Below are 19,857 nucleotides of genomic sequence, written 5' to 3'. Positions count from 1 at the left end.
CATTTATTTAAAATCTCATGATTTCTTGGAAATGTTGCTGTTTATTAAATTCTGCCCTTCACAGAACTAAGACTCAAATTCATCTTTCCTCTCCTATCAAACCCAAGTTTCCAAATAACATATTATGAGCTTTCACTACAATCTGCACTAAAGAAAACAACACAACAAACTTCATGGATGGAATGACATGAGAGGATTTGCAGCACTGAGGGACTTCTAAGTATTATCAAACACTAACGTTCATTGCAAAACACTTTCCAACAATGAGGTTCATGACCTGTTGCACATTTACAACAGCCCTATACATTAGAAAAGAATCGTATCACAGAATGTTAATGCTTCATGGTAACAATAAACCACAGGATCTAAAACCCATCTAGAACACTAAGGTAACTAGAAGTAGAATATTTAAACTGCCAAGAAAAAACCTCAGAGCACTGTAAACATCAGCAGGGCAGAAACACATATAATGCCAGCGTTGTCAACTTGAAGAGTTTGTTAACTTCTCAACTGTGCATCGGAGGTGTCAAACACAAGTAGTAGTTTGTGGTCCCTCAAGCAGACAATTAAAGCATCTTGCAATGTTCATTTTACCTCAAATTTTACAATACAAAACAAACTGCTAAATATTTGAGCATCATTTTTGTGGTGTCCAGAAAAAGAATCTCACACTTGAGACATTTTGTTTCAAGTTTCAACATGTAGCACAGAAACAGATCATCAGGCCCAATCAATCCAATCCAGTTTTTATATTTCAATCAAGCTTTCTCCCATTTTTTTCTCATCTAAATCTACCATTATAATCTCCAATACCCTTCTCCCTCAAATGCTTGCGTGGGTTTCCCCTGTGGGAGCAAGTGCTACATTCTTACGAAACTTTAAGTAAATAAGTTTCTCCTGAAAGCTCCTGAAAGGTTTGGCGTGAAATTGGAGGCTGTAGTTTTTCCGTTACAGCACAGAAATGTCTTCTGTATAACACCATTCTCAACTATGGATCAAATTCATTCAGCTTCGGAGCCAGCCTGGGTCCAGCAACACACTTTGCAAATCACATTCGAAACATATCATTTTTGAAAAAAGAGTTTGAACTGCTTATTCAGCACCACTACCAGGCTAACTGGTAGACTTTCCATTGTTAAAAGACTATGTTGCATCAATAAATTAAAATATACATGCAATCCAGTGTTACCAAAATCTCTCAAAGTGAGTTTACCAAAAACTTTCAAACCTACATTTCCCGAGTTTGAAGTTGGTTCGCTATTCCTATGATAGAAAAATCCAGCCTCTCTCTTCCCTTCGGTTTGCTGGGCAGATCACGCAGGAGCTAACCAGACATAACTATTGCATTCATCAATAAAAGACTTATTTGAGCCTGACTGCCCACACATTCCCTGCTTCTATTCCTTATTCAGGCGGCTCTTCAATTATGTCATCTTCATTCATGCAACGATTCCAAATTTTTGCCCTCATACTCCACGGCACCACAATTTAACCTCTGCAAATGCTACCACTCTTCCTTCCATTTTTCTGAATCTGACCACAGACACAATCCACCATCATTGAACATGAGCACACAACTTTTAACCAGTGTACCTTGATGTAATGCTCAACATGCTAAGCTTTAAACATGATGTCATCCAGAAACAATCGCTTAAGGGAGCTGGATTGCTCAATATGTGGAACTGACCACAGAACTTCACGAAGAACTAGCCTGAGCTGTCCTGCCTCAACACAATTTGCAGAGGAGTTGCTGGCTAACTCAGACGTAGCAGTGTGAACAGCCTGTCCCTGCTCTATGGTATTGCTCTACCCAGCATAAGAGGCAAGTTACTTCAAGTGTAGAATGGAGAAAGCACACCATTGTGCCCCAGAACATGGCTTCTTCCAGAAAGAAGCAGAAAAGAAGTCAAAGTGAACTTTAATACAGTTCAGCCTGTAGCTTGCAATCAAGCTTGCCTCACTAATTGCTCATAGTGGTGAGACTGAGATGCAGGAGTTCTGTCATGATCCAAAAGAATACTTCCCATCAGAAGTCAATGAAACATGGCATGCTTAGTTGTGTCTCAAGTGTTTGAGGGTTGGTGTCAGCTACTGCAAGATTTTTCTCCACAAGTGAAGACACACCAAAATAAATTCTGTTGACTATAATTGAGAGACAACACTCCCAAGGAATATCCTCGACTGCAGATGCATACAGCCTGAAGATCTGAAGTCCTCAACCCTTAAGCCACAGCCTACATGAACAATGAGGGGAAAATGTATAGCAACACAACAAGATGGTACTCTACCACCGTCATTAGAGATTTCCTCTGAAGTGCTTTTCCTGATTAGTTCTTTCCCTATAACAATCTGGAGCTCCTTGAGAAATCCTTTCATTAAGATTATGATATTAATACAAAATGTATTTTACTAACATTCATACCAGGAAAGGGAGTAGATGATGTGGCCCTTCAAGCCTGCTCCACCATTCAGTAAGATCATGGCTGATCCAACTTGAACATCAACTTTACATATCTGAATACCCCCAAAAATCTTCATTTTCTTTCATAATCAAGGAGATATCTAACCTGCCTTAGAATTATTTAATGTCTTCTGTATCTATTGGTTTTGAAGAATTCCAAAAACTCTGAAGCATTAATTCTTTTTCTCTCATCTCTGCCTTAAACAGGCAAAGTTAAAAATCTCACAACACCAGGATATAGTCCAATAGGTTTATTCGGAAGCACTAGCTTTTGGAGCGCTGCTCCTTCGTCAGATAGCTAGTGGGATACAATCATAAGACACAAAATCTTTTGCACAAGATCATAGTTTCATGCAACTGATACAATATATAGCTTAAACCTAGATTGCTGTTAAGTCTTACATCTTTTAGAATGGACTACAAGTTTCTATTCATGAATATGTAAAATCCCAGCGATAACAAAGTTTTATTTTAAACAGGTGACATCTCAGCTCACACAATGCATTAAAGAAGTGAGTTAGAGTCTGTTTGTATGCCAATCTCGAGCCACGCTGATTCTATTTCCAAAATAGGAATTTATAAAAGTCACATGGATTGACTGCCTGCAGATTGTGTATTTTTTGAGCAAAATAGAATGTATCTACAAATAAAATTCTGCAAATACAAATTTACCCCATAGACTTTTGTGTGTGTGTACACGTGTGTGTGAGGTAGACAGAGAGAAAAAAGGCATGTCCTTTTTAAAATGATGAGCCTCAGTTCTTGGGGGTTCAAGGCCATAGCTCCCTGAAAGTGACCAGGCACACAGATAGGGTGGTAAAAAAGGCATATGGCATGCTTGCCTTAATTGATCAAGGAATTCAATACAAGAGTCAGGGTGTTATGTTGGATCTTGAAACCCCAAGATCCCTCTACATTCCAATACTGTTCAGGGTCCTGCCATTAACTGTATGCTTTTCCTTAACATTTCATCTCCCAAAGTGCAGCACCTTACACTTATCTGGATTAAACCCTATTTGCCATTTCTCAGCCATATCTGCAACTGATGTATCTCCCATTGTGTCCTTTGACAACTTTCTACACTATCCACAACTCCAACAATTTTGGTCTCTGAACTGCTTTCAATACACAAAAATCCTTCCATAAGTACGGTCACCGCACTGTATACACTATTCCAGAGGCAGTCTTACTGCGTATGCTGCATAACTGAAGCACAACGTCACTACTCTTACATTCAATTCCCCTTGTACTAAATCATAAAATTATATTATCTTTCCTGATTACTTACTATACATGTACTAACCTTTGTAATTCATAAATAAGAACACCCAAATTTCTTGCAACTGAGAACTCTAACGTCCTACCATTCACCATTTTTTTCTCTATTCTTTTTGCCAAAATAGGCAACTTCACTCTTTCCCACGTTGGACAAAGATTCGGTAAATGCAGTCTGCTCAGTTAACTATCTATATTCCTTTGCAGGCTCCTTATTTCCTCTTCACAACTCATCTTCTTACCCATCTTTCAGTCAGCAGCAAACGTAGCCCTACATCTTTGGTCCCTTCATTCAAACCATTGAAGAAAAACATCGGAGACACCAGCATCAACCTCTGTGCTGACCTAAGAAAGATCCATTTATCCTTACTATTTCCTGTTAGCAAACCAATCTTTTATCCATGCCAATACCGTACCCTCGACACCATGAGCTTTCATTTTCCACAATAATCTTTTCAAATGTCTTCTGTAAATTCAAATACACTAGATTCTCTGGTTCCCCTTTATCCACAGCACAAGTTAACTCTTCAAATAACTCCAACAAATTAGTTAAACATGATTTCCCTTTGACAGAATTCTGCCTGAGTACCTTGAAATTATCCAAGTGCTGTTAAAATTTTTCTATTAATAGTTTCCAACATTTTCCCTATGACAAATGCTAAGCTAACTGGCCTGTAGCTTCCTATTTTCTGCCTACTTCCCTTCTTAACTAAATGACTGACATCACCAATTTTCAAATCTGAAGGAACCTTCCACGAATTGAAGGATCAGAAAATAAAACCCAACATCTCAACTATCTCACTAACTAGATCTTTTAAGATTCAAAACTTGGGGCCTTGTCAACTCACAGTTCTAACAATTCGCTCAATACTTGATAAAACTGCAATTTTCACCCTCCCTTTCAACTCCTGATTTTCAGCTGGAATGACTACTTGTATTCTCTCCAGTTAAGACAACGGCAAAACTGTTCATCTGCCATCTTTTTAGCTCCCATTTTGAAATCTCATTTTCTTAGGACAAGCTACTTTGTTAACTCTTTTCTCGAAATGTCAGAACAAACTTTTCCTGCTTTTATATTTTTGACGAGCTTTCTCTTGTACGCTAGCTTTTTTTCCTTATTTATCCTTTAGTAAGTCATTGTTATTTTAAAATATTTTGTCCAATTTTCTGACCCGTCACCTATCTTTGCACAATTGTAAGTCTTTTCTTTGAGTTTGGTACTATCTTTCATATTAGGTAATCACAAATTGTATAAATATTTATTTGTTGGAATGTCACTCTACGTGGTCCGTAACCCTTGATTCCTTCTCTATCGTATCTGTCAAGATGCCTTTAACACTGCAACTGTATCTGCCTCCTCCTCCATCTCTGGCAGTGTATTCCAGGAACTTACCACCACCTGCATAAAAAAAACTTACCTCTTGTCTCCTTTAAACATACTTTTTATCTTAAACCCGTTCTTTGTATCTATTCTGTACTTTCCGGGATATCCACTTAAATGCTTGTCATTGTATCTCAATTGACTTTTCACTTAACCTAAATTTTCATGACTTTATAATTCTTTTTGTTTAAATACAAAATAGTGGTCTTGGACCCACAGTTCTCCCCCTTAAACTGTATGTAAAATTCAATCAAGTTATGGTCACTGTTGCCCGGGGACACTTCCACTGGGTGGTCAGTAGTTCTGTCAAAAACAAGTCTAGTGTAGTCTATTTTCTCTTTATCTGACTCAAACATAACCTCCCTTCTGCTGAATTCAATTCCAGAGTAAAGAACAATAGCATTCTATTAGATTCCGACCAGTCGAACAGTTTGAATTATTGCATGAAGACACCCAGATTCCTTGCAAAATCTTAACATTTGGGTAACATGCTTTTCTTTCATCCTTCCTACCAAACAGACAATTTCACATTTTCCCACACATTACTTTATTTGCCAGATCTTTGCCTACTCATACTTGTATCTTTTTGCAGCCCTCAAGTCCTCTTCACAATTAGTTTCCTATCTATCTTGGTGTCATCAGCAAATTTAGCTAGGATGTTTAAAGAAAACTCGTGCAAATCTAATAAGTGTTACTGTTCTGGGAGACTTGAAAAAGACTGTACAAGGTGCATAGGCATAATACCATGTTGAACAAAAAAAAAATGTTGGAAATCTGAACCAAAAAGAAATTGCTGGAAAATCTCAGATCTGGCAGCATCTGTGGAGAGAATCGAGAGTTAACCTTCCAAGTCCAGTGACCCTTGTTTTGAAGACGTGTTGCTGGACTTCAATTCCACTCCACGCATGCTGTTACAGCTGCTGAGATTTTCCAGCGATTTCTGTTTTTGTTTCATAACAACATCTTTGTTGCCAGGGGATGAGTGTACAAGAATACAGAAGCCTTCTCATAATTATAGAGGATTCTGAGACGACCACATCTGGAGTACTGTACATAGTTTTGGCCTCTAAGAAAATATATATTTGCAATGGAAGGGATACAGAAAAGGATATATTAAGCCTGCGATGTGATGCTTGTTTTATAATGAGCGACTGACCAAATTAGGTTAGAATCTCTGGTATTTAAAAGGAGTGGCAATCTTATTGAAATTAACAAAGATTCTGAAGCAGCTTAACTGTTTCAATCGTTTGGTGAAACTAAAATGCAGGGTCAGAGACATATCAAAATGGTGCTGTTCATTTCAGACTGAAGGAGAAATATCCCCACTTGAAAGTGCTGTGCATCTTTGGAATTCTTATCTCATTAGAGTTGTTGAGCCTCAATTTAACACACTTAAGACTGGGATAAACAGATTTTTGGTGTCTCAGGGAAGTCAAGGATTTGGGGAGCAAGCTGGAAAGCAGAGCTCTATAAAAGGAAAATATTGCAGATGCTGGAAGTCTAAAATGGAAACAGAGTGTGCTTGAGAAACTGAGGTCTGGCAGCATTTGCAGAGAAGCAGCATTAACATGGAGTCCAATGTCTCTTCTTTGGATGGAGATGGGCTGAAAAATGATGTTTTTTATGTTCATGGTGCAAGTGTAACACATGGTGAGGGTGCCCAGAGGAAAAGACAAATGGACTGTCAAAGGAAAAATATAGATGTACAATGGATGCAAATGCTGCATGTTAATAGCAGAAAATAAGTCAACTCTATTCAGAGCAAACCCAGGAGTGAGAGAATGAGAGCAATGGGCACGTGCAGCGTCGAATCAGAAGACAACAGTGTTCATGCTCTAAAGTTTTTGAACTCAATGCTGTGCCCCGAAGGCTCTAAAATCACCAAGTAGAAAATCACTGTTCCTCCAGTTTGCATCAAGACACAGCGGCAAGGCTAGGACACAACTAAGTCCTCTGCTGAGCACAGATCTTTCAGCAGAGAATGGAAGGTTAGGAGGAGGGATGGAGTCAAAGAGAAGAGGAAGACAAGAAGAATTCAGAGCAATGCCAGTCCCTCAGTGTTTTTGGAGTTTGCATTCTCTAACACTTGAAAGGAGAAGAAAAATTTTCTTTTTGAAGTGTTAAATGAGACAAAGAGAAAACCAGAAATAATAAACAGGACAGCATCAAGATTGAGAGGTGGAGCTGATGGAGACAGTTCCAGAGTGTGTGCATGCGATGAAACAGAATGGTTGAGAACATGTATGTGAAAAACTAGAACAAGATTAGTTGGGGCAGCAAATTGATAGACTTCTTTTCCAAACTTTTTTTTAAAAAAGTCAAATACAGCACAGACTAACGAAGAACAGACGCCTTTATGTCAAACAAAATTAATACCAAGATACTCCTTGGTTTGTACTGAAGTGGCAATCTCACTCGTCAGACATGCAAAGGCTAATAAGGAATGGAAAAATTCTTAATGGAACAGTGAGGGCTACGCATTGGAACTTTGGATTAAGAAATATTATTTGAATAGAGCGCAGGAAGCCTTGATCTACAAGTGTTTTGTGCCAAAATGCATTCTACTGCTGAGCACAAAGAAGTTTCAAAGTTCAATGAGGGCCAATGAAAAATTACCTTTGAACCATATCATCATCACTAGGTCAGTTTACTGAATAATAGTATACACTACATAATTTTAATAACTATCCTACTACCGAAATTCTCTAGATTCAGGAATTCTGTCAAAGGATCAGTGATTTCAAATAGCACCATCTTTATTTAAGAAAAGTTAGAATAACAGACTAAATGGTTCACCATTAGCAGTGAGGAATCTGCTGGAATCCACCATCAGGGACAAAGTGACTGTACACCTTGATGGTACAAGCTGATCAGAGAGAGACTGTGGATGGACATGTGTTAGGATGTGTGTTATGCCTATCTAATCTAGATGTGGTATCTGAAGCTCTGCATCTGAAATCCAAAGACGACAAATCAGAAACACTCTTTCAAAGACTGAGAGCTATGCAGGCATAACGCTATCACAGAATCATTAAGTGCCTGTAGGGGTTCTCATAAGAATTTCTTTTAATGCTGTTCTTACGCCTTCTCCCTACAACTGTACACATTTTACATTTTCAAATAACTGTCTTACTTGTTTTGGAATACCTCAATTGAACCTGCCTCTACCACACTCAGGCAGTTCCAGGTGGTGCCCATTCACCAGAAGAAAAAGCCTGGTCTCAGATAATCCTTGTTTCTTTTGCCAATTTGAATCTGTGCCATTTCCTTCTCAGTCAACCTTTGCCATCAAGAGGGTTTGAACTCACGGGTGGAAGCACTACTTCAGTTGCAAAAATCTCCATGAGACCCCATCTGAAGCACTGCATTCAATTTAAGGTACACTACCTCACAGAAGGTGGCCTCAGAGAAATGCAACATTAATACATCCAAATGATAAAATATTTTCAAGAGTTACCATTTGAGACTTATTTTGTGTTCCTTAAGCTTCAAAAAGGTCGAAGATTCATTATATTAAGGTTTGTAATATGGCAAAATTATTCCCTCCGATAATAGAATCCTGAACAAAATAATCTTATATTCAGAGCGATGTTTTTCATAGAGTGAAACTTCTCACAACAAAGGCCAGTAGAAATTTGGAAACCGCTCCACACAATTCTGGGGATATTGGGCCAACTCAAATTTGCAGACAGACACTGACAAGTCGATTGTTGTTAACCAAGCACTTCATGAAATTTGGAACAATGGGTTTGTACTCTTGTTCCAAATGTCAAACAGTATAGACAACTAGAGGCTTGAGGTGGTTAAATGGCATGTTCATGCTTCCACAGACCTGTTCAATTTCAGCAGTAATTCTAACAACATGCTTATTGGTTAATTCAGTTGCGAAATATTTACATGTACATCTCAAATGCCTAATATTGTTAACAAGTGAGTTAATGTATTTTCATTAAATTCCTTTAACTGTTTAACAAATATTAAAATCACACTGCACAATTACAAGGTAGAGACAGAAAAACACAAATTTCCCCATTTTATACAGTCAACAACAGTCTAATATTCTACTTGGATCACAGGTGACATGTAGCGGGGAGCTGGGAGTGCTTGGGCCAAGACAGCAAAGTGGTAATAAACACAGCATACACATTCTGAAATTTAAAAATTAAGCAGCACCAGGCTGAACCTATGGAAGACAAATATTAAATTAATCCTACTTACCACTAGAGACTGCTCTAGAGAAACTTGCCGATCATCCTTTTCAACTGTGCGCCTGCAATCCGGGCAAACCCACAGTGGAAGGTGCAACATGCTATTAGTTTTTGGAGATGTAGAAAGTGCCATTTTGTTTGGGTTTGTAATCCCACTCTCTGAGAGTGAAGAGTCTTTGCGTTCACTTCGACATAGAAGACATCGTTCTCCTGTTGAGTACGGTGCTCTCTGACCCAGCCCAAAAGTGAAGGGAGTCTAAATAGATAAAAATGCAAGGTAAGGCCATTTGCAAGTGACAAAAACAATTTACTTGAACTCCTTTAGCTTTACACATGTGTTTCATGGCTTCTCAAAGGCTGAATAAGTCAAATTAATTTTCATTATTATTTGAAATTCCAGGACTTTGATATTCAGATGCTACTTTCATTTTATCAACCACCGGTCTTGTACTTCACATTTAATTCTCAGATCTAGAATACAGACATAGCATAAATTTAAAGACTCGAGGTCATGCATAACTTGCTGGTACACTTATGCCCAATCTTCAAGACTTGCATTGCCCAACAACTAATAACCCTTCGGGCCATCAACTGCAACTAATTTGTCCAAACTTATTTTAATTAGCACAATTTTCAACCTTATTGCTGAAATCCCATATGCCCTATTCGGTCTCTAACGAAGAAAGAATTTTTGAAACATCTGAGCATATTGAATAACCCACTGGATATCAACCATCCAGAGGCCCACTTGCTGGGACAGTGGGAACTGGCACTTAGATCATCCACCTTTTGAAATTGAGGTGGTAACGCTGCCATGAAGACACAAGACTTGCTCAAAAGGGTGCTAGTGACATGATGGAGACCTTGTGCCTCAGAGAAACAAAAGTCAGTTTGCGCATCTAACTGCAAAAGTAAACTCAAATAAGATGACTGCCCTAAATCTATAACAATTTCATTTAATAAATGTTTCAAATAGATCAAGGTGAACAAACATAGTAAAGCCAAGGGTTATATCTACTAGAAATATTCATGAATGAAAATATTTGAGGTAGCAAATAGGGAGAGAGTATTTCTTCCTCTCACTGAATGTTTAAGTGAGAATGTCAGAAGGAACATTTCTTCAGACACAGGCTTACTAAGACAAGAGTCTGTCAAAGGTTAGGTGGAAGTGGGTATTACAGATGCTAGACATTAGAGACAAGATTAGAGTGTTGTTGGAAAAGCATAGTAGGCCAGGCAGCATCCGAGGAGCAGTAAAATCGACATTTTAGGCAAAAAACCTGATGAAGGGCTTTTGCCCAAAACATCAATTTTCGTGCTCCTTGGAGGCTGCCTCTCCTGCTGTGCTTTTCCAGCACCACTCTAACCTGTCAAAGGTTAGTCAATTAACTGGCACAAAGTAAATGGCTCAAGTGCTGCACACGATATGCAGGCACCCGGAATTCAGACTTCATTCATGGGCAACTGCAATGCTATTGGATTTAATAAACATCAAAGCTTCCAGGTGACAAATTTCCAACATCTTCACTATAATCCTTCATAAAGGAGCACTTTCCATCCTACCACATCTTGTTTTTATATGTGGTATCAGCTCTACACTAACTTAGGACATTGGCTTCTGTCTGACTCAGTGCTAACTTTCACCAGGTCTTGCCTGAATTGTTACAACCTCAAACAAAAACAAACTGAAGACACTGGAAATCTGAAACAAAAGCAGAAATTGCTGAAGAAGGGTGGCCACTGAATTTGAAAAGTTGACTCTGCTTTCTTTCCAGAAATGCTGCCAGACCTGCTGAATTTCTCCAGCAATTATGGTTTACTGTGATGATCGCAGCTGAAAATGTGTTGCTGAAAAAGCACAGCAGGTCAGGCAGCATCCAGGGAACAGATCTCATCCTAATTTGCATAATAACCAGGACTTGCACATCATGTTAAATGGATAAAAAAAACTTAGGGGTTCACGTGAATCATTGTCCAGTAATTCCGATAGTTCTGGCAACTTTAAAAAAAGTTATTTCAAGAGATGTGGATGTCACTGTTAACATCAACATTTTTTGCTCGTCACTAATTTTCCTTTATCTGATTGGCTTCTTAGGCCACTGTAGAGATCATTGAATTTCTGTGGCACTAGGATCACAAGTAGGCCAGTCCTGGTTATGACAACAGATTCTGTTCCCTGCGGGACATGAGATGTTTGTTTCAAACAGCAATCTATGATAGTTGTCAGTCACCAACACTAATTGCATGTCCAACTCTCACTAGCACAGCCACCAATGCCCATTTTCAATGAGTGAATAAGAAAAAAAAGTGAATTTAAATTCCACAAGCTGAATCACCACTCCAGTGTGATGAAGCTATTTATTTAAATAAGTTTTAAAGTATGGATTTCAAAAGTAGTGGCATATTGGCATTGGCTACTTGGTGAAGAATTTTCTTTCTAAATCAAATAGTCAGAGTTTCCTTTAAGAAGTTATTCCAGCACTGCTCAGAAAGCAAGTGGATATAGACTCTAGAGTGTTAGCCAAAATTTCCTGAATTCACTCATGGGATTTGGGCATTGATGGCTGGGCAAGCATTTAACAGGCCCTACATAGTTGCCCATGAGGTGGTGATAGCGAGAGGCCTTCATGAATCACTGCAGTCTATCTACTGCAGTTTATCCGCTTTGCCACCACGAAGGGGGCTCCAGAACTTTTCAATATATTTCCAAGTCAGGATGGTGATTGGCTAGGAGAGGAACTTGCAGATGGTGCTGTTCATACAAATCTACTGCCTTTCTACTTTTTTTTTAAAAAAGATATTTTTATTAGAAATTTAATATTTTGACAGATTTACAAAAATAAACAAAACTTTCAAGCACAAACATTAATATAAAAATAGATCTTAAATATATAATCATCAAAATTCAAAGGAATGATACTAAAGAAGAAAGAAAAACAATGAAACTCAGTTAACTACTAATCTAATCCACAATTATCCAGAGTGTATAGTTGAGTCACTTACATCCTTCAAACAAGAGAAAATGTTCTCTAATACACTCATAACAGTATAATAAAAAGGAAACTATTTCCAAACAATAAGAACAAAAAAAAAACATGTTTGAATGGAGATCCTCCCCCTTGTTCTCAGGGGGCCTTACTTCCTTTCTAAAGGTCCACCATATCCTCTCCCAAACAGTGTCCCACCCTTGACCCGGGCGCTCCTTAATAGGATTTAGATATAATACCGAGCTAGAGTTAACAGTGAGCGCCCCACCCCCACCCCTCCCCACCCATACCTGAGTATATCTGATAGCATCAATGCCACGTACAAACACATAACTATAAAATTACAACTCCAACAAATTACAGTTAAGTATAATAACATAAAATAGCAAAGGAAGACAACCCTGCTCCCAGAAGCAAAAGTAAAGTAAAGTATCCACTTCTCCCCACGGAGTGTGGAAGAGACAAGCCAACATAAATTGTCTCTTACGATTTATTTAAACGAGTCTAAAAGTTCCTTAGCCTCTTCTGGTGATCTAAAATTATACTCGGATCCTTCGTGGGTAAAGCATAACGTCGCTGGGTAACGTAAGGTGTATTGAATATTTAAGTTCCTTCGACATTTCTTCACCTCATCAAACGCCTTCCTCCTTCGTGCCAAAGCCGGGGAGAAGTCCTGAAATAACATAATCTTGGATCCTTCATGGATCATGGCTTTAGGATCCTTTCCAAGATTTCTGGAGGCATCCAGGAGTATCTGCCTCTCCCTATAACTCTGCAGCCGGAACAGGACCGGGCGTGGGCGCTGGTTTGGGCCAGATCCGCGTGCTGCGACCCGGTAGGCCCACTCCACCCTTACCCGGTCAGATTCAGCCCCCAGGTTTAAAAGCTGGGGCAGCCATCGCTCCAGAAATGCTGCTAACTGTCCCTTCTCTTCTTGTTCAGGGAGGCCCAGAAGACGGATATTCTTTCTCCGATTTCTATTATCCAGGTCATCCATGTAGATTTCAAAGGCCCGGACTCTCTGCTCCAGAGCTCGCACCTGTTCTGCAGCTGTTTGTGCTGCAGCCTCGGAGGTCGTGGCCTTTAGCTCCGCCCCCTTCACTCGGCCCTGTAATTCCTCGAGAGCCTGGCTATGTTTCTGCAGCTTTTCTTCGAATGCATTCCATCTCTGTCTGGATTCTGCAATGAAATTGACGAGTGTCGTTTCCAGCCTGGCAATCATCTCTTCAAGGCCTGTTTTTACATCAGCTGCAGCCGGAGGAGGAGAGGAGGGTGGGGGAGGGGTCTTTGTTTTCTGAGAGCTGCGGGGTCCCTTTGGTTTACTCATTATCCACTTAATATTAAACTGCTTAAATATAATAATAAACAGCTAATTAAGGTTAGAAATTTTTTTGGGTGGTTTGGTAAGTGTGGTGGGGGTGAGTAACTCACTTTACCCAGGTTTTGGGAAGAGCACTGTAAACTCAGACTTGCTGAGTCGCCGCCATCTTGGATCTCCCTGCCTTTCTACTTAAAGGTGAAGTGGATGTTGATTCGAAAGGTGCTGTCTGAGGACCTTGGTTAATTCATGCAGTACTACTAAGCATCTACAATGGAGAGAATGGATGTTTGTTCAGCCAATCACATGGGCTGCTGTGTCTTAGATGGTTAGAGACAAAAAAAACTGCAGATGCTGGAATCCAAAGTAGACAGGTAGGAGGGTGGAAGAACACAGCCAGCATCAGGAGATGACGCAGTCAACATTTTGGGTGTAACCAAGGGTCACGCCCAAAGCATGTCCTACTTGGTGTCAAACTTCATGAGTATTGCTGAATCTGAACTCAACTAGGCAAGTGAGAAGTAATCTGTCACACTCCTGACTTGTGCCTTGTAGACAATGGACAGGCTGTGGAGAGTCACATGGTGACTTACTTGCTGCAGGATTTCTTCAAGTTCCTGTGAATAGTTCATGGAAATGCAGATCTTAAAAATTGTGCCTAGGCCAAAAAAATACCCAGGGTGCTTCATTATTTTCTGATGTTAAGCATATGTAAATTACATATGTTTTATTATATTAAACAAAGAAAAACAAAAGGTTTTTTTTGCTCATGGCGAATGATAGGGCTCAAAAACAAGTTTTTTTTGTATAGCATCTATAATATTACAAAACGTCCCAAGACCTTTCATACAACCAAAAAGAAAACACTGAAACCTTATTATTAAGCTTTATTAAGTAGTGAATTTTAGAGTGTTTTATTGGAGAGGACATTCCACTGCTTCTTTTAAATGCAGCTGAAGACAGATACCGATATGGTAAAGTTCAGTGGGAAGCCAGATGATTTGGGAAGTCTTTAAAAACTAGAGGACAACTTAAAAAAAAACATAAGTATAAAACTAGCTTGTAAGATAAAAAGACTGCAAGAGTTTAAGGTATTTAAAGTCAAAAGAGACACAAGCATTGGACCACTAGAGAAGCAGTATTGGGGAACAGAGAAATGGCAAAGGAACTGACTGGATACTCTGCCTCTGTTTTCACAGAAGACAGACATCTGTAGTCTACCAGAACTTCGAGTGTGTCAGGGGGCAGAGGTGAGTGTAGTGGCTATCACTAAGGAGAGGATGCTGGGGAAGCCAAAAGGTCTGAAGGTGGATAAATCACTCAGACCAGATCAACTACACCCCAAGGTACTGAAGGAGATAGCAGAGGAGATTGTGCAGGCACTGGAGATGACCTTTTAGGAATCATTGGAATAATGGAAGGTGCCAGACGACTGGAGAATGGTGAATGTAACACCCCTGTTTAAAGGAGGGAGGGGGCAGAAGGCAGAAAACTATAGGCCAGTTCATCTGACTTCAATCATTACCAAGATTTGAGAGCCCATTATCAAGGAGGGGATTGCAGATTACTCAGAAGCACATAGTAAAATAGGACTGTGTCAGAATGAATTGTCAAAGAGAAGCTGTACCTGACAAATCTGTTAGGATGCTTTGAGGAGGTAATGACCAACTCTGACAAAGGTGAGCCAGTGGTCATGATCTACTTGGATTTCCAGAAGACCTTTGACAAGGTGCAACACAGGAGACTGCTCAACAAGATAAAAGCCCATTGTGTAAGGGGGAAGGTACAGATATGGATAGAGGATTGGCTGACTGGCAGAAGGCAGAGTGTCAGTAGAAAGGTGTCTTTTGCAGGATAGCAGCCAGTGACTAGTGGTGCTCCACAAGGATCAGTGTTTGGACCACAACTATTCATATTAAAACATTAAATGATTTGGATGAGGGGGAGGTAGTGTTGAGGAAGTAGGGAGGTTGCAGAAGGGGAAGGGGTCGCAGAAACTAGGGGAGTGGGTAAAGAAGGGGCAGATGGAATACAATGTGAGGTTATGTACTTTGGGAGGAAGAATAGAGGCATCGACTATGCACGAAATGGAGAAAGCCTTTGGAAATCTGAAGCACAAAAGGACTTGCCAGTCCTAATTCAGGCAGTAAGGAAGGAAAATACGACGTTAGCATTCATTTTGTGGAGGTGCCGGTGTTGGACTGGAGTGAACAAAGTTAAAAATTACACAAACACCTTGTTATAGTCCAACAGGTTTATTTGGAAGTACTAGCTTTCGGCGTGCCACTCCTTCATCAGGTAGCTGTGCAGCAAGATCATAAGACACAATTTATAGCAAAAGACCACAATGCCATGCATACAACTGATAGAATATATTGAACAAATCTAGATCGCTCTCAAGTCTTTCATTTTTTTAGAATGGGTTGCAGGTTTCTTTCATTAATACGTAACTCCCAGAACTGCTTTCAAATCACATTCTTGAGATAAATATAAAATCTCAAGTTTAAAAAAAAGTGACATCTCAACTCAGACAAAGCATTACAGGTGTGAGATTAGAGGATGTCTATATCCCAATCTTGAATCAGACTGTTCTATTTACAAAGTAGGAGTTTATAAAATGTTACTTGGATTGACTGCCTGCAGATTGTGTGCTATTTGAACAAAATAGAACGTATCTGCAATTACAATTCTGCAAATGCAAATTCACCCCATAGACTTGTATGTGCATGCATGCGCTTGTGCACGTGTGTTTGAGAGAGAAACAGCATGTGAGGGCTAGAATACAAGAGCACAGATGTACTGCTGAGGCTTCTTAAGGCTTTGGGTTAGACTACCTTTGGAATATTGAGAGCAGTTTTGGTCCCCATATAGAAGCAAAGTTCCAAAGAGATTTCAAAATAATCCTAGGATGAAGGGCCTGTCATATGAGGAGTGGTTGAGGACTCTGGGTCTGCATTCAACGGACTTTAGAAGAATGAGAGGTGAATCTGACTGTAACTTTCAGAAGGCAGCACGGTGGCTCAGTGATGCCTCACAGCACCAGGTACCAGAGTTCAATTCCAGCCTCTGGCGATTGCCTGCGTGGATTTCCTCTGGGTGCTCCGATTTCCTCCCACAGTCCAAAGATGTGCAGGTTAGGAATTACCCATAGTGTTCAGGGATGTGTAGGTTAGGTCAAGTGGTCAGAGGTAAATTTAGGATAATGGGGAGGGAAACGAGTCTGGGTGGATTACTCTTCAGAGGGTCGGTGTGGACTTGTTGGATCGAAGGGCCTGTTTCTACACTGCAGGGATTCTATGAATACTGGAGAAGACGGAGAGGCTAGGACTGAAGGGCACAGCCTCAATGTGAAGGTACCTTTTAGAACTGAAACGAGGTAAATTTTCTTCAAGTGGACAGACCACGGTACTCATTGCCACAGACGGCTGTGGAGGTCACATCATTGACTGCATTTAAAATAGGGATCTACGAGTTCTTGATAAATAAGGGCATCAAACCCTTCCTTTCGTACGTACATCCAGTTGCCTTTTAAATGTGGTATTTGTAGCAGTCCCCACCACTTTTTTGGCAGGTCATTCCACACATGTATCATCCTCAGCGTGAAAAGGTTGTCCCTTAGATTCCTTTTAAAATTGCCCCTCTCATCTTAAACCTATGCCCTCTAGTTGTGAACTCTCTCTCCGCCTCCGTGCCCCCCCCCTCCACAGGGTATGTCTATTTGCCCTATCCATGCCCTTCATGATTTTATAAACCTCAATAAGGTCACCCCTTAGCCTTCAATGCTCCGGGAAAATAGCCCCAATCTATATAGCGTCTCCCTATAGCTCAACACTTGAAACTTGGTAATATCCTTGTAAATCCTTTCTGAACCCTTTCAAGTTCCACAACATCCTCCCCGCGGCAGGGAGACCAGAACTGAATGCAGTATTCCAATGGGGGCCTAACCAACATCCTGTACTGCCACACCATGACCTCCCAACTTCTATATTCAATGCACGGACCAACAAAGGCAAGCATACCAAATGCCTTCTTCACTTTCAACTCCACTTTCAAGGAAGTATGAACCTGCACTCCAAAGTCTCTTTGTTCAGAAACACTCCCCAGGATCTTACCACTAAGTGTATAAGTCCTACCCTGATTTGTCTTTCCATTAGCCCATCTAATCAAGATCCCATTGTACTCCAGGTAACCTTCTTCACTCTCCACTACACCTCCAATTTTGGTGTCTTCAGGACAACCTTACTAACCATACCTCCTATCTTGGCAAATTGCAAGGCTGAAGATGATTACAGAAATGGGAACAGTTAAAGTCATAAGGAACTTGAGCTGTTTTAGTCCAATGGTGTAGGTAGACCCACAGCACAATTTGCGAGGGAGTTTTAAGATTTTGATTCATCAACAGTAAAGGAAAAGTAATCTATTTCAAAGTCAGGATAGTGACTGGCTTAGAAATCTGCAGCATGGCAAAAGGCTTTTTGGTTTGGAGGAGAACTGTAGGTGGTACGAATCTCATGCTCTTGTCCTTCTACTTGGTAGTGGTCATGGGATTGGAAGTATCATCTCAAGTGCCTTGGTGACTATTTCTTATAGCTAGTACACACTGCTGACACTGACCGTTAGTATTGGGGGAGTGAATGCTTGTGGATGAGGTACCTATCAAAAACTGGTGGCAAGCTTCTCGGATATTGTGGGAATGACACTAATGCAGGCAAATGAGGACACCTTATGCTGTTTGGCATGCGAGCTTCTTAGCTTCATCAGACTGACATTTCATTTTTTGGGTATGCCTGCTGATATAATCTCCTGCACTCTTCACTGCACTAGGGTTAATCACCTGGCTCAAATGTTACAGTAGAATAGAGGTTATGCCAGGCCATGAGGTTGTAGATTGCAGTTGAACAGAATTCTGTTGATGGCCCACAGCGTCTCATGAATGCCCACTCGAGTTGCTAGATCTGTTAGAAGACAATCCTATTTAAAACAGTGATAGTGCTACACAACTCAATGGAGAGTATTCTCAATGTGAAGATGGGATTTGAACTCCACAAGGACTGTGTGGCGGTCACTCTTACTGATAATGTCATGGAGAGATGAACCCGAGACAGGCAGATTGGTGAGGGCGAGGTCAAGTCTGTTTTTCTTTCTTGTTGGTTCTCTCTCAACACCTGTCGTAGACCCAGTCATGCAATTATTTCCACGAGTATTCAACCAGCAGAACCAGTTGTCATACTGCTAACCACTGTGGATGACAGACATTCAAATCCCCTATGCAGAGAGCTTGTACTTGCCACACTCAGTGCTTCCTCCAAGTCGTGTTCAACATGGAGAAGCATTAATTTATCCACAAAAGGTTTCCTTGTCCAGGGTGACCTGATGCTAAGACATGTCATGGATTTCAGAATAAATCAACTCCCTCCTGTCTGTATACACTCTGCTGGGTCTGCCAGCTTGGAGGAAAGCAAATACCCAGTGAAGGTGATAGTACTGTCTGGGGCAGTGCTTCAGGTAAAAAGAGTATAAACGTCAAGACTATTGATTCGACTGTGAGACAGCTGTCTCAATTTTAGAAAAGTGGACTTTGTAGAGTTGACAGGGCTGAATTTGCCACTGCATCCTCAGTCAATTCCTTCCTTTTGAGATTTTTTAGTAGTTGATGCATTGATACAACATTGCTGGTTCATTTCCAAGGGAATTAAGAATTAACCATCTCCCTGCGAGTCAGATGTCTGCAGATTTCCTTGGGCTCTATGCTTTTATGATAATCAACAATGGCTTCATGATCATCATTAGATTTTTAAGAAAATCAAATTCCAAATGCCATGCCAGGATTTGAATCTGGGTCCCTGGAACATTACCCAGGTCTCTGGGTTACTAATCCAGCAACAGCATCACTACACCATTGCTTTCTCATTCAAACCAAAATACTTCTGAAATGAAGTCATTACAACAATGTAGTTAATATATTCCCATCTCAGCGATGGATGAGCCCAGCACATCACTGCAAAAGACAAAGTATTTGCATTCATCACAATAAGGATGTCCCAAGCAGATGATCCAGTTTTGTCTCCTCCTGAGGTTGCCAGATCACAGGTACCAGCTTGTGACCTATTTGATTAAATGCATATAGATTCCAAGAAATAGCTGAAGGATACTGGGTGTTGCAAAGGCAATAAGTCCTGGCGATATTTGGTACTAATTCTTTAGATTTCTGCTCCAAAATTAGCCAA

At 40.2% G+C, this 19,857-nt stretch overlaps 1 protein-coding gene across 3 annotated transcripts in view; it reads right to left on the bottom strand.

The window, feature by feature from the left end:
* Positions 1-19,857, bottom strand: part of fam193a (family with sequence similarity 193 member A) — a 234,127-nt gene that overhangs the window by 112,544 nt on the left and 101,726 nt on the right. For all 3 annotated transcript variants that reach the window (XM_060834543.1, XM_060834552.1, XM_060834562.1), the window contains exon 3: positions 9,336-9,581. In XM_060834543.1, coding sequence (XP_060690526.1) covers positions 9,336-9,581 — 246 coding nt within the window. The remainder of the gene's footprint in view (positions 1-9,335; positions 9,582-19,857) is intronic.

Source organism: Hemiscyllium ocellatum, chromosome 2 (assembly GCF_020745735.1).
Source record: "Hemiscyllium ocellatum isolate sHemOce1 chromosome 2, sHemOce1.pat.X.cur, whole genome shotgun sequence".
Taxonomy (NCBI): domain Eukaryota; kingdom Metazoa; phylum Chordata; class Chondrichthyes; order Orectolobiformes; family Hemiscylliidae; genus Hemiscyllium; species Hemiscyllium ocellatum.
The sequence above is the reverse complement of the archived record's forward strand: the minus strand, read 5'-3'. Positions and strand labels throughout refer to the sequence as shown.